The 19,604-nt window shown below is 31.5% G+C and overlaps 1 protein-coding gene across 1 annotated transcript in view; it reads left to right on the forward strand.

The window, feature by feature from the left end:
- Nucleotides 1-4,232: 4,232 nt before the first annotated feature.
- The window catches only part of LOC111704031 (hemicentin-2), a 34,382-nt gene continuing 19,010 nt past the window's right edge, over nt 4,233-19,604 (forward strand). The window contains exons 1-7 of the mRNA XM_023476143.1: nt 4,233-4,468; nt 6,593-6,662; nt 9,934-10,044; nt 14,940-15,074; nt 15,369-15,486; nt 16,706-16,813; nt 17,590-17,683. Of these exons, the coding sequence (XP_023331911.1) occupies nt 4,420-4,468; nt 6,593-6,662; nt 9,934-10,044; nt 14,940-15,074; nt 15,369-15,486; nt 16,706-16,813; nt 17,590-17,683 (685 nt within the window). The 5' untranslated portion in view covers nt 4,233-4,419. The remainder of the gene's footprint in view (nt 4,469-6,592; nt 6,663-9,933; nt 10,045-14,939; nt 15,075-15,368; nt 15,487-16,705; nt 16,814-17,589; nt 17,684-19,604) is intronic.

A 19,604-nucleotide genomic window follows, 5' to 3' on the forward strand; every position in this document is an offset into this window, starting at 1 on the left:
ACCATTTAAACATTTATCTGGGGAACAATGAGGGAGATATCGTCGTTATTTCAACTTAAAAAGTGATGAATTCTGTAAATTATGTTCATTGTCTTTCCACTAGTCACTTTTATGGACTATGGACAAATTAAATATTTCAAGATAGAAAAACTGAAGTTGTTTCCTTCTTTTGTTTTTAAATAACTATTTAATTCCTTACAATTACAAAAGACAACATTATGAAACGTCAGCATTTCTGGAGAAGACGACATTTGTTACGTACCCCAGAAAATGCGTCAAATTTGCGTAGATTTTCTGATGCGCTATCTTTAATTAACCAAGTCTTTGCGTAACTGCAATAAACTTTCCTTGTTTTACAACATTGCACGCACAGACGAAGAGACAGGGAAAACCTATATATGATATTATTAGGTAAAATAAACTAGTTTTTATTAAAACAATAACAAAACCTATATATGATATTATCAGGTAAAATAAACTAGTTTTTATTAAAACAATAACAAAACCTATATATGATATTATCAGGTAAAATAAACTAGTTTTTATTAAAACAATAACAAAACCTATATATGATATTATCAGGTAAAATAAACTAGTTTTTATTAAAACAATAACACAGATTGTAAACAAAGGTTTGAAGGCCGGGCTTGTTTTCTACTAAAAAATGTAGGTCTAAATAAGTAGAGATGGGCACGTTTTATCTTAATACGTTCAGTACAATTTTTAATTTGTTTCTGACTTATCAATCATTTTTCATTTATTTCGTTCTTTTTTTAATGAAACGTTCGTTCAGCAGCAGGTTAGGTTAGATGAGGGGTGACATGGAAACGCCTCAACATGGAAACGACTCAACACGGAAACGGATCAAAAATACGCGGAAACCCCTCAAAAACCGGTTTTTTTGAGGCATTTCCGCGATTTCTTCAATTTTTTCGGAAATCCCTCTAAATTCAAATATTGAGGAGTTTCCTCTTTTTTTGATCGATTTCCCAGAATTGTATATCCGTTTCCCCTTTATTTTATTCAAATATTTTAGAGGGATTTCCCAATATTTTTGAGGGGATTCCCAATATTTTTGGTCCGTTTCCTCATTTTTTTGATCCGTTTCCTCTATTTTCAAAAACTTTAAAACTGATCTGTTTCCTCATATTTTGGATCGGTTTCCTCAAATTTTTGATCCGTTAATAACCATATTTTATCTTTTGTAGAGTGACAGGAATGTTAAAATTGCTGTACAGAATACAATTCAATTCATTAATTTTAATTCATTAAAATTTATCTGGTTAAACTTTAAAAAAATGTTTAATTCTTGACAAAATTTGTTTTTTATAAAAAATTATTGACTAGGCAAAAAACATGCTCTTGAGTTACCTAGGCAAAATGTTACCCTAGGCAAAATGTTACTAGGCAAACTTGAACTAGGCAAAAAGTTACCTATATAGGCGAAATGTTACCTAGGCAAAAGTGAACTAGGCAAAATGTGACTAGGCAAAATGTGACTAGGCAAATTGTGACTAGGCAGAATGTAGCTGAGCCGTTTTTGATCCATTCTTGGGTTTAGATCAAACTTTAAAAAAACTTGTGAAAAGAGAGACCTCCTGAGCCTCCTGATGCACGCAATACCTTCCGATCCCCGTAAACTGTCTTTAAGCCTTTGCCATTCTGTCTCCATGCCTTCATTTTGATCCCAAATTTTACAACAGGAAAACTGTTTCTTAAGACTGCTATTTATGTCTTTTAAACAAGTTAAGATCAATTGAATAAATTAATATTTCAACTTTGTAGATTAATCGATTCTCTAAACTTTTGTGAAGTTTACTATAAGGTATATTTTGATTTTGCTTGGTTCAGCCATAGAAATAAGCGAAAAATAAACACAGTAAGCAGAATTAAAAATGCATGAGGCACGGAGATGGTTTTGTGGGGGAATGGAAGCAATTCTGCATATCAAAAGGCTCTGGAAGTCTTTCCACAGGGCTAATGGCAGCTCTGCTAATGGAAGGGTTCCCACGTTAACCACCAAGTTGAAGAACACACAATTGAAGTAAAAAGTTGTAGAACTTGTTGGTACCTGCACACATAAAAAGTAGAAGTATTGAATAGAATGGGATTTTGCTTTTATTCAGGTTTTATTTGGTCCAAAAATCACAGTTGTTTTTTATCACAGATTAATTTTCGTCAATTTTTACGTTGTAATGTACATTTAAAGTAATTCTTACTCCTTCTTGGGGACAAGTAAATATGAATGTGAGATCTTCTTCAGATCCAGTTCAGCGTAAAGTATCATCTTCAGATTGAGTTCGGAGTAAAGTATGAGGAAATGGACCAAAAATTTGAGGAAACCAATCAACAAATTGAGATTTTTAAAGTTTTTAAAAAAGTGGAAACGGATCAAAAAAAAGCGGAAACGGACCTCAAATTTGAGGAAACCGATCAACAAAACGAGATTTTTTAAGTTTTTGAAAAAAGCGGAAACGGATCAAAAATATGAGGAAACGGATCAAAAATTTGAGGAAACGGATCAAAAATATGAGAAAACGGATCAATTTTAAAGTTTTGGAAAAAAGCGGAAACGGATCAAAAATATCAGGAAACGGATCAAAAATATCAGGAAACGGACCAAAAATTTGAGGAAACCGATCAACAAATTGAGATTTTTAAAGTTTTTGAAAAAAGCGGAAACGGATCAAAAATATCAGGAAACGGATCAAAAATATCAGGAAACGGACCAAAAATTTGAGGAAACCGATCAACAAATTGAGATTTTTAAAGTTTTTGAAAAAAGCGGAAACGGATCAAAAATATGAGGAAACGGACCTAAAAATATGAGGAAATTTATCAAAAAAAAGAGGAAACCATTTAACTCTAAATATTGGGAATCGGATACAAAATATTCGGAAATCCCTCAACAATTCTGAACTATTGAGGGATTTCCTCGAATTTCTAAAAAAAACGGAAATGCCTCAAAAATAATTTTTGATCCGTTTCCATGTCACCAGATGAGGTCGGTTTACGCTGAGGTTTTAAACAAATATTTTCAAACAACTTTTACTTATTTGTGTGAACAATTAAGTTTCTAAACGCTCGATTTAGAAATCATACTTTATTGGTCTGACTGATCAATAAAATGCGAACGATCGTTCATAGTTCGTTATTAGCTTTAAACGATCCAATTCGTCTGTTCATTGTTCGCTAATTTTTCTGAAATACCCCATCGTTTGCGAAAAAATACGTTTGTTTTTTGAAATATTTCGAAAACGAAAACAATGCCCATCTCCAATAGAAAGGATTTAGATTTTTTTTACATAATTCTAGTTGAAAACTCAAATTAGAATTATGAAGATTTAAACATTTCTTCTCTACTTAATTTCATTACAACGTGCTGGGTCGGGTAATGGGGGGAGGGAGGGCAGAAGGAGAGACGGGGGGGGGGGGGTGTATAAAATGTTGGGTAAAAAGGGTTTATTAAGGGTTGGGTGGTTTGGTTACTAAAGAATTAAAAGTTGGGTGCAGCCCACACTCTCATAAATTTCCCCCCCGCTTTTTGCCTCGTTACTCCAGATTTCTAAATCAGACCAAAATATGGTCAGTATCTACTCCATATACAGATATATATATATGGATAGATGGACTCATGGATAGATATACTCGTCTATCAGATAGATATACTCGTCTACCAGATAGATATAAATATTAAATATATATCTAAGTCATCCCTACAACATTACATAAAGATTTCATTCTAATACGAATAATGGTGGTAAAGAACAACATATATCCATCTAAAGACATATGTATATTGAGAAAGTTATTTATATTCTTCAGATATTATTAGAATCCTAAATAAGTAAAGGTTTAGAGTTTTGAGCCCCAAATTTTCCTAGCTTAAATTTTCCTCTAAAATCAAACCACAAAACTATTTCTTATTTAAAAGGAACATATAAAATTGGGGAAATGGGTTAAATACGAGGAATGGGGGGATTCCACAGGTAATTCTGAAGAAAGGTGTGAGAAATTGGGAGGGGGGAGGGGCTTCCCCGTAATTCTCACCTAATTTCCGTCCGTCCCTGCAGCTCTTAATTATGCTTATATAATGTACATACAAATGCAACTATGCTTCTGTACCGTCACGACCTCTAACCGTGGCTTCCCCGTCTGGGTTCTACTTGTACCGGTCCGTCGGACGAATCCGCCAGAAATACGCGGAAAGAAATGCGGGAAATCGAGAAAAGCGTGAGTACACCGGCTTTTCAATCGGTTCGGTTAGTTAACAGTTGACCATTGGTACTGGTGCGAGTGACATGCCAGGACAGAAGTGTTATTAACTTCATCAGTTTAATATTTAATGTGAATCAGTAATCAAATAAAGTGAGATTAAAAACTATGTGAGATAGAAAAACGAATAAATCACAATTAATAATGGAGTTCCTGTCTAGGCTTATACTTTTCTATTTGTTGAGTGAAAAAGGTAAAAAATCATTTAACATTTAATTGGTTTTATTTTGTATTTTCTCTCAACCTTACAAGCAATTTAAAAATAATTTTCTTCCTAATACTGTGTTAATTTACTTGAAGAACTCTAGAAGTTCTAGAAGAAACTAAAATGAAATTAATTAAACAGTTTCTGACTGAGGGGAGTTCATAGACTTGGAAGTAGATTTCATAGAACTATCATTATCCCGTGAATATTGTTATTCAGCTCCTCTAGCTTGCATAACACGAAATTATCAATTCAAAGAATTTTGCCGGTTCCAAATATTCCTTTTTCCGAATAATCTTCAATGAATCCAATTCCATAAGATTTTATCTTTCCAGATTTTAATAGATTTATTTCATAACCCCCCCCCCCATACCCTTTTTTACATTTTTTTACACGAAAATATGGTGTCATTTAATTATTTTTTCAAAAAAATACGTATTATATAAAATAAAGTATTTTTTGAGACCTGGAACGATTTGTTAAAATAAATACAGTTTCTGTCATAAAAACATTAGATTGTGACCACTGACCATAGATTACATGTTTTTACAGAGAACATACCGATTTTTGTTGAAGTAGGTTTAAACTAAAAATTCACAATGAATCGTGCTTCTTGCTATGTTAAATTGTTAATCTATTTTTATCATATTTGTGCAAATTTATCGATACGAAAAATAGCTTTCAAAAATCCATATTTGCAACAAATGTTCCATGCAGGGAATTATAGATGCAATTTTATGTTACTCTCCACTATAATGAGTGACATGTCTGATTCACAACGGAGGTGAGATAGCCTTAAAATCCCTAAATTATTTGTTTGTATTTTATAAAGTTGATGGTTTGGTGTGCATATTTAATTAAGAGCCGGTAACTTAAAAAAAATATCGTTAAACGAAACTTCCAAATTTTCATTTCGGAGTATATTCATTGATACAATGTAATAACTGTCAATTATAATAAAAATATGAAAACTATTTCTCAGTCAAAATATTGGTATCTTCAAAATTGTCGTTGAAAATTCACAAAACCCGGTTTTTGATTCTGGGTTCCGCACAATTTCCTGTTTTAAGTTGCGAGCTCTGGAGAAGGGTTCAAGGTTTTGTTTATTCTAGAATTAGTATACAAAAATGTTATCAAAAATATCCTCCCTCCCTTTGTCTAGTTTTCAATCTGGATGAAAAATTCAAATTCTCGTTTATTTAGTTTATCGTTATTATTTGAAAAAACTCACCCCTGCTTTAAACTACAAAATTTTACAAAATGCAGGATTATCTATCAGAACTTTTTCTTCTTCTGATAATATGATAATGATTGAAGATTGAAGATTGAAAAATTGAGAGTTTAGCATTCCCAAAAAATGTTTCAGAAAAAATTCTGTAAATGTTTAAAAACATGGTTAAAGCAAATTATTCTCTTTCTCTTAAAAAAATTAAGTTGAACTTTGCTCCAGAAATAACTTTTTCAATTTTAAATGTCTTTTTAAACTTTAAAAAGTTCATTTTCTTACTTCATTGCTGTAATGTAAAAGTTGAACTAGGAAAAGTGTGTTTGTTTTGGGGGGGGGGGTCTTGGGTAAATATTTGGTGCAAGCAATTTTAGATCAAAGAAATGCTCTAGAAATGTGTGAAAAATATATTTAATGAAAATCAGTGCTAACATTTCCGCCATTTTTTCGCACAACATAAAAAAATCGTAGATTGTTAACGTTCTCTTAGCGGATTTTCTTTTGTGGGCAACCAAACACCACATTCATGTCAAATCCCAAAGCAAAAATGGCAAAACCCGATCACTGTTCACCAAATTAGGATACCATTGTTAATCTCGATTCACAATGGTATCCTTTAAAGCTTTGCCTTATCAAGATTGAATTAAATATGAATGTTTATTGTTTTAAAAACTATTTATTTTGAAATGTGGCTTCTCTACAAAAATGATTTATTCATATTTGAATTATCAGAAATAAACACAAAGAAAACCTAGAACAGATAATTTCTTCCACATTATTGATCAGATACAGATTTCAAGGGTACCGTTGTGAATTGGGTATTGCCATCTTTGCATGGAGGGTCACTTAAACATTACACTTAAAGTTCCTTTATCGTTTTTTTTCAGGATTTGTTGAAGGGACAGAGCGTGAAAGTTTAGATGTGCTTGAAGGGGAAGAAGTTACTTTACAATGCAGGTATACAGTGAGATCTATAAAATTGTGGAATAGAAAGACGACATTTAATCAGTATTTTGTTTTTTAATGTTTTTATAATGCAAATAGATCTATCAATCGTTTGAAAGTATAAAGTTTAAACTGCAAAATAGCTGTGTTTAAAGTTCATAGAACTATTTACGATCAAAACAATAAAGACTATTCATCTTAAACTTTTCTTTTAACTTATTCTTTGAAACACAGCGGAAACAAATTGATATTTAAAAATTTAGACTGCTTAAAAAAATGCATTGTTTAAATGATCAAAAGTCTACGACATAAGGTTGCAATGATAAAGGGATTAGAAAAATATAGTTTAAGGCGAGTAATCAGTTAATCCACTTCTTTCAAAATAATCGTTGCGGAAGCTTGGTTCGAAAACATTTCTGGATTAGAAATATATTAATCTTTTGTTCGATGGAAACCATTATTACGTCTTGGAACATTTTTATTTGTCCAGTTGTTTATTATTATTTGTTGTAGGAAACACACTATAGTTTGTTAAGAATAGTGGTAATTAAAAACGGAAATAGAAATTATTTTGCAATTAGAAATAGATAGAAAGTATTAAGAAGGTTTAAAAAGCGTATTTCAATGGTTTAAAAAGTTGGAATTTTTTTGCAATATTAATGACATTAAAAATGGAAAAAAATATAAAAATTAAAACAAACGTATAATGATGGGCGGTAATATTATATCTTGAAAAGATACAATTAAAAATGCTAAAACTAAAATTAAGAAGAAGTATAATGGAGGGCGGAAAAAATATATCTCGTAAGAATTTGTCAGGTGTGAGGTGTTTGTTAAGTGTCAAATTTAAAACGGGAGGGAATTGAATGGTATAATTAGAAAAAATACTTAATTTGAGTCTTCAATAGGTGAATGATAAAAGGGATTTTTATCTATATGATTTTAGTGTCGAACCTCTACATCTACGTATCAAAACCCTGAAGCCTTTACTGAGGCAAATTTTTTTTTCGTTGTATTTGGATCCTTTAACACTCTCTAAATCGAATTTCCAATTGTTCTTCAAAATTCAAGAACACACGGTCACACCCTTTCAAACTGTGTTTACAGTTGTGTTTAAACTATTGATGTGCTCCAGATATATTGTTATGACTATTTAAATTCAATATTGCGAAAAAAAGGGTTTCGAGGTCAAAATACATATACTCTGATTTTCCGGCCCTTGATCTCACAACCCCTCTCTAAATCTGCCCTCCCCCAAGCAAACTGGGCTGGGGGGGGGGGGGCAACACCCCCCTTCTAGAATTCATGCCGCGTGAAGGATAACAGTGTTTATACCGTGAAACCATAGTTTGCCTTTATTAGTTTATATTAATATATATCATACAATTTATATATACATTTTATGTATATATATATCTCGTTTGTCAGTTAGCTAGTTACTAGCTTAGCTAACTAGTTAGCTAAGTAGGTAGGTATGTAGGAAGATAGATAGATAAGTAAGTAGGTAGGTAGGTAGGTAGGTAGGTATATAGGTAGGTAGGTAGGAAGGTAGATAGGCAGGTAGGTAGGTAAGTAGGTAGGTAGGTAAGTAGGTAGGTAGGTAGGTAGGTAGGTAGGTAGGTAGGTAGGTAGGTAGGTAGGTAGGTAGGAAGTTGTATTTCCGAACCAAAATTTAGATATCGATAAATAACTGGAGTTCCGATGAAAAAAAACTTATATAGATTCAGAAGAAAATTGAGAAAAAACATAGTTATTATGATTTTATCAATTATGTTTTTTATTCGACCCATTTTTAAACTTATTCTTATTAATATTTAAATAAAAGAAAATTGAGTTGTCATATATTTACTTATTAATTCCCGGAATTATGAGGATTGAAAAACAGATAAATGCAAAAGTGATATTTCCTGAAAACAAATCATTATTGTTGGTTCATTTAGAGGCTTAATTCTTAGAATTCGATTTTTCTTAGATAAAACTTATTCAATTTATTCGTTTTCCAAACCACGTATTTGCCAATTTTTGTTTCGTTTAAAGGGATTGTGAACGTAAATTCGAGTAACCCTCCATACATGAAAAAGTCATGTCTGATTCACAACAAAGTACCCTTTAATAATAAAAATAAACGGATGGGGTCACTGTAAATCCCATCTACAGTCCCTTCAAGTTGATAATGAAGAATTTTCTTAAAGTCAAAATTATCCTTGTTTACACAAACCAATATAAACCAGTTGTATCTTTGATGTATAATAAATTAAAGTTTAAAGTTAGGCTCCAGGGATACCATAGATAGATAGTTAGATAGAATCTGATTAATCCAAGAGGTTGAACTAATTTCAATATGTATATAACAGTAGTGTCGAATGATAACTTTATGATCATTATTAAATCATTGATATTTGTTGTAAGGGAACTGATAACTTGCCTTAAACTCTAATTATTTCCTGCCTACTTGTTAAAATCATTGAAACTTCAAACAAATTGATTTACGTTAAATATTAACGACATCAGGTTGTAAACATATAAGGATTATAAAATTGGAGTTTGAGGCGAGTCAGATAATTACACATTCTATAATTCTTATTTTTAAAGTTAGAATAACAGAGATATATTAATTAGAGTTTGAGTCGAATATATAATCAGTCCTTTAATTAGAAACTTCATAATTTTACTTTTACTTTAAAAAAGTTTTGTTTGTGAAGCGAAAAATATGTCTTATTTTTGGGAAAATTGGGAAAATGTCTTGATTGATTGGGTTGAGTTTACCCTCGACACCCATTATACTGATTTATTACATGTTTTTAGATTTATTTTCTAATAAACCCAATTTATTTAGTATTTTAGTAAATACACTCTATATATATATATACTCTACACATTTTATATTAAACAACGCAATTTATAGCTTTCAATAATCATTAACATAAATTACACTTTCAAACAGAAAAAGTGAAGGAAAAGAAAAATGAAAGAAACAACGTAATTTAATGACTCCCCCCTCGTGTTTCACCGTACTTCGGACGGCCACAGCCGGAGACGCAAAAAGTACAGATGGAACGATTCGAACTCTGGTAAACAAGAGGTTAGAGTTTCCACTGTACAATGTACAATGTACAGTGTACACTCTATGCTGCCAGTAAACACGCAATTTCCATTCTAAAAAAGAGGAACTCTATGTCATCGATGACCAGACCAAGGTGCCAAGGGTACCGTTATAAATCGGACATGACACACTTTAATTTAAATCACGTTAAGAGTCCCTTTAATAGATGTTTTTCTGTAGGTTTGACCCAGTAGCAGCTAGGACTGAGGTGACACTCTACTGGATCAGGAATAACAGGGATGGGAGTGATAATGCAGCGATAGGGAGCACATCACTAGATTCAAATTACAGGTAAAGAAAGAGACTGTTCACAGAATGGAAACTTATACTGTAGCACCTCTAGGTCATTTTAAGATTCAAGTCTTGATAAGTTTTTACAAGAGAATAGAGTTTATAGCTTGTTCCTGTAAATTATAATTCAGAGTGTCATCTATAAATCAGCAAAACGTAATCAATTTTCTGTGAAGCTAAAAATCATCAATCTATATTACTTCTTTATCTAGGATTGCGTTTGCATTATAAAAATTGTATATGCTTGTATCTAGGGATGTTAACGTTTTCATTTTTCAGAAAAACGATCGTTTCGTTATGATAACGACGACGAAAAATCGAAAACGAGATGATCGTTTTTCAAAACGCTCGTTTTTAAAAACGATCGTTTTTCAAAACGATCGTTTTTATAAAATTCGTCGTTTTGTTAACGATCGTTAACGACGAAAAGAATCTCTCGGTATGAAGTTTTTCAGTCCCTTTCAGTCTGAAAGGGAGTTCAAAGTGTACAAATCATGTAAATGTTCACAAATTATATGCAGTAGAGTACATTAATACAGTATGTTCCCTAGACTATCCATTTCAATTTCTAATTTTTTAAACTGTTAAATAAACTTTATAATGAATTAGTGAATAAAAAACATCATTTGATTTATAGTTATAACGGAAAATCATCGTTTGTAAAGTGGAAGGCATAGAGTCTATGTGAAATGATCATTGGTCAATTATGAAACCAGCCTATTTCATAATTTGGTTTTCTTTTAACAATAATTTTAGATTTTCTATATTGCAGGGCCCAAAAGGTTATATAGCATAAATATGTTAAGTACACCTGCAGTATGGAATTGTACAACAAAATGGCCGTTTTACACTTTTTTCAAGTAAATTCCCCTCTAATATATATTCTATTCTCTATGATTATACGTTGGCAATTGTTGTGATAAGATATCTGTAAATTTGACATTATACCTCTTTAACTCTTCCTTTTATTAATTGATTGATTAATTATTAATTAATTAATTAATTATAGAGTAATAATTAACATAAAAAGGTAATGCTTTATGTTTTTGATAATTTAAAATTCCAACTCAAATATTTTAGCAATCGTTCAATATACTTCAATCAGGACTAGCTCCTGGCCATATATGTTTAGAAGAAAAGTATGTAATCATGGGTGAGGTAAGACACAGAGTATATATTGATAGAGGTTCAGTGTACTGAGTTCAACAGACAAGCTGTGCAAAACTGAACAATTTTAGAAAACTTGGGGTCAAATGTAAACGTATTCTGAAAATTAATTTTTCAGTCCTTCCTTTGTTTTTTATTTTTTGTTTACATTTTAGGGGGGAAATATCTGTCTTTCCCTATGATCATTTAATATTTGATAATTGAAAACAACCCCTGCATTATGTGTATTGTATGAACCCCACTTCCTCTTAAAAACGAGATTTGGTGAGATGAGTCGACCTAGTGTCTATCTTTGTGTTTGGAGAAAGAGTAGGATTGGGACTTGTTTGAAAACTATTTAAAATATCTTAAATATCTTGCATTTAACGTTGACAAGTTTTAATTTCATAACCCCCCATGTGTAAAAACACCTTAGTTTCAGCTAAAGTTAAAAACCAAAATGTGTTATTTTCTCATTAAAGTTGTGCATGTTGGAAAGTATCAAATTATTGCTGGTTAAACTATATTCACTTTTTTCTAGCTCTTTCCTTCTTTAATTAATTTTTTTGTAATAACGACTCCCTACCCCCCCCTGACATTTTTTTCAAAATATTTCTTTTTTTCGTTAAAAATGTTTATTCTCTCTTTCTTAGCAGTATCTCTATATAACTATAGAATTCTCGGTATAAACCTGAATCTAAAATGTATTTTCTGAATTGATGAATATTTTATCATATTTTGAGAACATGCTTATTATTTGCATCATTAAAATGCATTGACTCCTCAAGTGAAACTTTTTATTGGAACCATGATGAATGTGAAATTATAAATGTGAAATTTAATTTTAAAATTGTTTAATTTTATTTGGAAAAACTTAAATTAACACTTTAGTTTAGAGAACTTGTTAAGACAAAGGCAAATGTGAAAGGTATGACGGAATCATTGGCGGTTCATAGGGGTGGGTTAGGAGGGGGGGTTCTTAGGGGACAATTTTTCTGATAAATTGGGGGAAAAAGTTGATGTGCAACAGTGCAATGCAACCAGAGTCAAATAATCTTACAATAAACCCAAAGAAATTGACAAACCTGTCCAATTCAGTAGTAAACGTTGTAACAACCTGTAAGAGGGATTTAAGCAAAATTCTCGTACATTATTTTGACACGCCCTGTACACAGAAAGATTGTGTAGTTGAAACCAGATTTTTGCTATTTCATGCTTTGCTGAACTTTCAAGGAAGTTCGATTCAATTCATTTAAAGAATATATAATATATATAGATAGTAGATACACATTGATACTTCTGTTTGATATAAGAATAGGAACATGACACCATAACGTAGCAAGGGGGCCACTCCCCCCCCCCCATCCTTAGCACTGACATCAAAACATCTTTACACTTCTATGAATATCTCAATTCAAGTGAAACTCTGAAAAATCTAAGAATATATGAATCCTGTATAGAATAGATTTCTTTCGATATTGAAAACGGAAATTTAGAATATTTTTACCCAAGTTGGTTCAACAACAGCGGAATATTTTGTATTTCCGGTACACTAATAAATATACATGTGGGGGAAGGGGGAGGGGGGCAATGCAACTATGGAGAAATAAGACGACGGTTTTAATTTAAAATAGTTTAATAAACATAAACACAGCAATTTAAAACTGTATATTTTTTCACAGATGAAATTTAAGCTAAGTATGGTAAAAAATATTAATCAATCAATTAAAACAATCTTAACCACGCAAAAGTGTGTCTAACTGTCGTCTTCATATTCCAAAGTTTTATTGGTTCCAATGAACAAAACATAAATAATTTAAATACCACTTTTTTAGCACTGCTAACTTATACACTGGTCCTCATTAGAGGGAATATAAACGTTATTTCAAGTAACTTTCCATTTGTTGAGTGTCATATTAGATTCACAAAGGCACCCTTTCAGTCTTTATCTATGAAAATAAATGAGTAAGATATCGTCGGTTTACTGTCTAAAAAAGTCAAGCCTGAATACTTTAACATACATACCCAAATCTAGTCAGGTAAACATTATCAAACCTGCCTTTTTCTCCTAAAATAAACAAGCAAATGTAACAATAGACAGAAGTGTAGAAGTATGCTTTTCCCTATTTTAATAATATTCCTGGCAGACATCAGGAAATATGTCAATATTCGCAGGAAGAGTTTGAATAGGTAAAAATTGAGTTTCCTGTCTAAACAGAAATACAAGATTCTTTTAACTAAAACTGTTTGTACTTTAAACTTTGATCCACTAAACTAATTTTAAATTTTAAAAAATAAAGTGACTGTAAACTTTATTTCAAATGACACTCTATTTGAAGAGTGGCATGTCCGATGCAAGATTATTATTTTCAATTTTGTTTCTCTGATAAGTTATCTTGCGTACATCCCTCAGAATTGAGCACTGGTCAAGCTAAATAACGACGATATCTACAACATTATTGATCAGATAAAGGTTTGAAGGGTACCGTTGTGAATTGGGAATGCACCTCTTTTAAATGAAAGGTCGATCACTTAACATTATAACTACAACCTCTTTCTGGCAAAGAAAAAATAACAATAAAGAACAACTAAACGTGACATTTTGAGAATTTTCATTTATGAAAAATCTGTGAACGCTATTTGCAAAACCTCGCTGCATGGGGGGGCCGGGGTGGAGGGGGTGTTAAAGAATAGTTTTTTTTTTATGAGGATGGAGGGAAGGGGGAGGATGTCAACACAATATACCCCCTTCTCTTTGCGTTTTCTATCAACCCCTATGTTTCACTTTAGAAATTGAGAGGCGGGTTTGAATCTATTTCTGTTTAGATAAACTGATATTGAGATAGGAAGTTAAAGTTTTCCCTGGCGTTCTAATACATAGCAAAACATACAACACAACACAACACATACAAACACAATATCTGACAAACAAACAACAAGAACCCTCGTCAACAAACTTGCAAACAACATGTTAACTTCACACCAATAATCACTAAAGGAAAATAAACAGTACATTAAACAAATAAAACAAATAATCAAAATATAAAAGTTTGCTGCAAATAACAAATGTTCAGTTTTCAGAACTGATTTGATTTGGAATTCAATTTTAATCAAGAGACGCCTATGCTGAACTCAAATTTATTAAGTTTTGAATACACAGAGAGAGAGATTTTTTGAGTATTTAGCGTGTATTTGTAAACTGTAAACTTTGTGACGTTATTAGGGATGATCTTGAATATAACTTCATTTATGGCTGAGTTAGAATTGAACTCTATATTATCTATATCTAGGGTTGAGAGGTACCCAGAGTTAGGACGGAATTAAATATTATCTATATCTAAGGTTGAGAGATACCCAGAGTTAGGACGGAACTCTATATTATCTATATCTAAGGTTGAGAGATACCCTGAGTTAGGACGGAACTCAATATTATCTATATCTAGGGTTGAGAGATACCCTGAGTTAGGACTGAACTAAATATTATCTATATCTAAGGTTGAGAGATACCCTGAGTTAGGACGGAACTCTATATTATCTATATCTAAGGTTGAGAGATACCCTGAGTTAGGACGGAACTCTATATTATCTATATCTAAGGTTGAGAGATACCCTGAGTTAGGACGGAACTCTATATTATCTATATCTAGGGTTGAGAAGTACCCTGAGATAGGACGGATCTCTATATTATCTACATCTAGGGTTGAGAAGTACCCTGAGTTAGGACGGAACTCTATATTATCTATATCTAGGGTTGAGAAGTACCCTGAGTTAGGACGGTATGATCTAAAGATAGAGAATACAACCTATGACAGGGATAACGGGAACTTCAAGTGTATGGTTAAACAAGGTGGAACAGGGACTCTTCTTCACATCAAGAAAATCAGGTTAAATTTCAAAATATTTAAAACGATTGTTCACCTTTATAAACCATGCATATCACAGTCACACGTTGAACTAAAGTAAACATTGGAAACTTATATTTCTTCAATCATAACTAATTTTTTTGAAAATAAAAATGTTCATATGTATGCTATTGCATAAAATAAAAACTAAAGGAGCTACAAGATCAACAAGTCCTAGCAGTAATGTTGCATAAATTTTTCATATCTAATTCTTTACTTAATGCCTGTGATTTCCACTGTTTTCTGGTTCTCCCTGTATACTTCTTCTTCTCTTAGTTTGACTGTGTTACTGAAACCATCTCCTCCCAGAGTAATCCCTTCGACTCCGGTCTCTACGGAGGGAACTCCGGTCAACCTAACCTGTTCAAGTGTAGGGGGCTCACCCCCGCCCCAGGTAAAACAGAACCCTTCGTGCCACTTGACCTAGTAACAGTTTCTCTTAGTTTTAACGTTTAATGAATAATTTCAAAGATGTCAATGCCTAATTCACAACGGTACCCTTTAAGCCTTTATCTTTTCAATTATCTTGGTTTTTTCTAGATTTGGTTTTGAATTTTGATTATTCCTATATGTTTTTCTGAAGAAGAATGCGCAAGTCACCTTTCTAAAGAAACCACATTAAAAAATTTCAGTTTTAAAAACTTTAAATAAGGATACCTCGCTCATACTTGATCAGACAAAGCTTTAAAAGGCAGTGATGTGAATTACCGTCTTTGCATGGAGGGTCACTTGACATTATGCTTACAGTCCCTTTTTCTTCCAGACAGTTGTCCAGATCCTAGTGCTATAGCTTAGTCTTGAGATAAATTTTCACCATATATTCAAATCTTGGACTCAGAAAAGATCTAATTTTTATGAATTTAAAATTCTTTTCAAAAAAATAATATCAAATATTAATATTTTTATGTATTTATATAAACCTTCATTTCTTTAAAATCTTGTTTTTATTAGATAATNTTCACTTCCACTCCATCCTCTTTCCATATAATCCCATCAACATTCATTCCGACCCACCCGTTCACTTCCACTCCATCCTCTTTCCATATAATCCCATCAACATTCATTCCGACCCACCCGTTCATTTCCACTCCATTCACTTTCCATATAATCCCATCAACTTGTATTCCCCGGGTGGGAATCTAATTAAGATAAAATGAAAAGAAAATTTGATTTCGTTCTTGATTCTTTTTAGACCAATAATTTGAGTATTTTAAAAATAATTCTATATTTTTCTTAATTTTTCTTATTGCTAAATTATAAAGCACCGCGGACGAATAATAGAATTTCCAGTTTAGCAGATTTTTCAGAATAGTGAAATAAATTCTATACTTGGAATAGACATAACTGATATTTATTTAATGTTACGTGCTAAGGGAGAAGTGTCCATCCTTAATTGTCTATTGTCGAATGTCTTGTGTTTATCTAGTGTCCAGCGTTTATTGTCTATTGTCTAATGTCTTGTGTCTAGTGTCCCTATCTTCCAAAGAAATGATTTTTGATAAAATCATTTTTAACATAAAACTTTATTCACAGTAACAAATGATCTTAATGGAAACCTTATAAGTCATATCATTTAGTTAAATAAAGGGATTATTAATCCCTAAATTGTTAAGTTGAGATGGTATCGTGAAGGTGACTCCCAACTACTAGAATCCACTATGATCCTAGGATCAACAAGAGAGGATCCAAGTCTTAGCATTCTAACAATTCTACCTCAAAAGGTTAGTTTTCAGGGACTATTTTGTTTCTTCTCTAAATGGTGTACTACCTACTTTTTTCTATTTAAAATGTATGCCTACAAACCTTCTTTGTATCTGTTCAAGCAATACTTATTTTTGTAAATAAAAATATTCAGATTAGTTTGATTTATCATTTTCATCGAACACAGTGATAACCAGAGAAAACTGTAGAAGACGACATTAAAGGAATACTGTACAGCATTTGATGTTGTTATAAAGCAAATAGTTTTATGATAGTAATTTATTAAAAGAAATTATGAAGTTAAATGGGTCTGTTTACAAATTACATTGCACACTGCATGTGTCTCATGTTCATTGGATTATTTAAAGTCATAACTTAAGTTTAAAAGACGAATTCCTAATCCAGACGTTTTTGGTGATCGCTGTAATATTTCCAAAATTACTTTTTTTACTTCCGGTCTTTTTATAAAAAAAATCCTGGTTTTTGTCTAATTTTCCAGATCAACCTTGTTCGGTCTACTGATGCCACATAGATGGACATGCATCGGATCATTCTGCAATATTCTATGCTTTGCTGATTCTGATTCATAATTAAACAAAATAATATAATTAATTAATTTTTAAACTCAAGGCTAACAATTTCTAATTTCATTTTATACGTGTTCATGGATCAATAATTAAAAAATAGAATTTAGATCGAACCTTTTTTGGTGGATTTTTTCCTCATTTTTGATGGATTTTTCCTCATTTTTGATGGATTTTTTCCTCATTTTTGATGGATTTTCTGTATTTTTCAGGAAGACAACGGGGCTGTATTCCGTTGTACAGTCTGGAATAGAGCTTTGGGTCAGAGACAAAAACTGGAGCATAAAATCACACTTCAAGTTAACTGTAAGTTTATTTTTGATAATTCTTTTATTTTGAATATAGGGATATTAAAGGTGTGAAATAGTAAACGGGTTTGGTTCCTGATAAATTAGAAATTAGAATCGATTTTAATAAGTTTGGTTCATTTAACAGTTTCCATCTGTTATCATGTTTAAAGTTGATTGCTCGTGCACTTTTAACCCATTGTGAGAAAAATATATGGTTAACCTCAATATTTCTACCTAGTTGTGAGTTTAAAGCCATGTTAATACTTATTGCAAAGCCTTAAATGAGACTTTAATTTTGATTAAAACTCTTTAACATTATTACTTTAGATTTTTGTTTAATTATAAACACGCATATTCTGCATTAAACTACTGTATCAAAACTATAAAGTTAATCCAACCATAAAATATAATTCTTTTTTTTGTCAAAAGAGAAAACTTTTTCTTTTCGTGGTACACTACCAGACTTTTACAAGTTTTGCTTCTCTTTTCCGTTTTTTAAACGTTATAATAAACTTCAGATTTTTTATTTTCGAAGATTTTTATTGATTTTTTCTTTACAATTTTACGTGTTTATCCAATTCGAAGATTTACGGAGACATTGAACCTTCGTTTTGTTTTCATTAATTTATTAATTTTCAAAACAATCTCATTCTACAAGCTTACATAGTATTTAAGCTATTTGTTATTGTAGCTTACCTCAACCATATTCATAGTTGAGTTTTAGATTTTGTTTAAAGGAAAATATTTTGATGAAACTTGAAAAACCAGTTAAAATTTGGTGTACAATCTCTTTAATAATTTTCCTTTGACTCTCTGAAGATGATGGTTTTGAAAGGTTTAAGGCTTGTATTGTCCGGGGGGATGAAAACTCTATTATACTTTAAATAAGCCGGGGAGATCAAGATAGAAATATATACTTTACAATTTTTAATGAAATAAACAAAATTAAAAGGGTTGTACACGTAATTTCAAATTACTATTTATTTTATTTATTCTTAGAGTTGAAAACTATTTATATTTATTGCTTAGTAAACTTTGTCTGGCCATGTTCTTGTTTTCCAACCTGAAAATTGATTAATTTTTATTGGAATACTTACTATAAATTAATGGAGGGTTACATAGTATTACGACAACTCCAAAGAATCAGTTTTGTCAATTACCATTATGTCAACTGGCCCAAGCTAAACAGTCAGGACCACTTTTTAAATTTGTAGTAATTTGATTTCACTTTTAAAAACAAATTTCGTTCACATAATATACGTTTTTTAGATGCATATGTATATGCAAAAATATACATATGTTTTTTTAGAAAAATTGCTATGAAATCTGACCAGGCAACATTTTTAATATTTTTTATGTTTGACGGTAAATTTCCGTTTTTCATTTTTCTTGAAAAGGCCAATGTGGGTGTCTAGGAAGAAATCATCATCATTGAATCACTATAAGAGACCCCCTTCAATGTCTGATCGAAGACCCCCCCCCCCCTAGCCACTTTAGAAAAACAACTTTTGCAACCTTTTAACTATATTGAAACTTAACTACTCTTTATAAACCTAATAGAAGGACTTTGGGGAAATAAAGAAAATAAAAAAGGCAGATAGATAGATAGATAGATAGATAGATAGATATTTGATTATTTTAATAAAAAACAACAATTACAATTGCACAATTCTTACATTTTAATTTAGCCAGGGCCTCTCTTACTATTGTTGGTTGTTTTGAATGAGAGACCCTTCTGTAGCGATACATACATGTTAAATTTAAATTAAACAAAAACAATTTAAAAGTAAAGGAAAATGAGGAAAAGGTATTGAAGAATAGAGAGGAAAAGAAGAAGAAAAGGATCTTAGATGAGAGATACCCTGAGTTAGGACGGAACTCTATATTATCTATATCTAAGGTTGAGAGATACCCTGAGTTAGGACGGAACTCTATAT

This window comes from Eurytemora carolleeae, unplaced genomic scaffold (assembly GCF_000591075.1).
Source record: "Eurytemora carolleeae unplaced genomic scaffold, Eaff_2.0 scaffold156, whole genome shotgun sequence".
Classification (NCBI taxonomy): Eukaryota; Metazoa; Arthropoda; class Copepoda; order Calanoida; family Temoridae; genus Eurytemora; species Eurytemora carolleeae.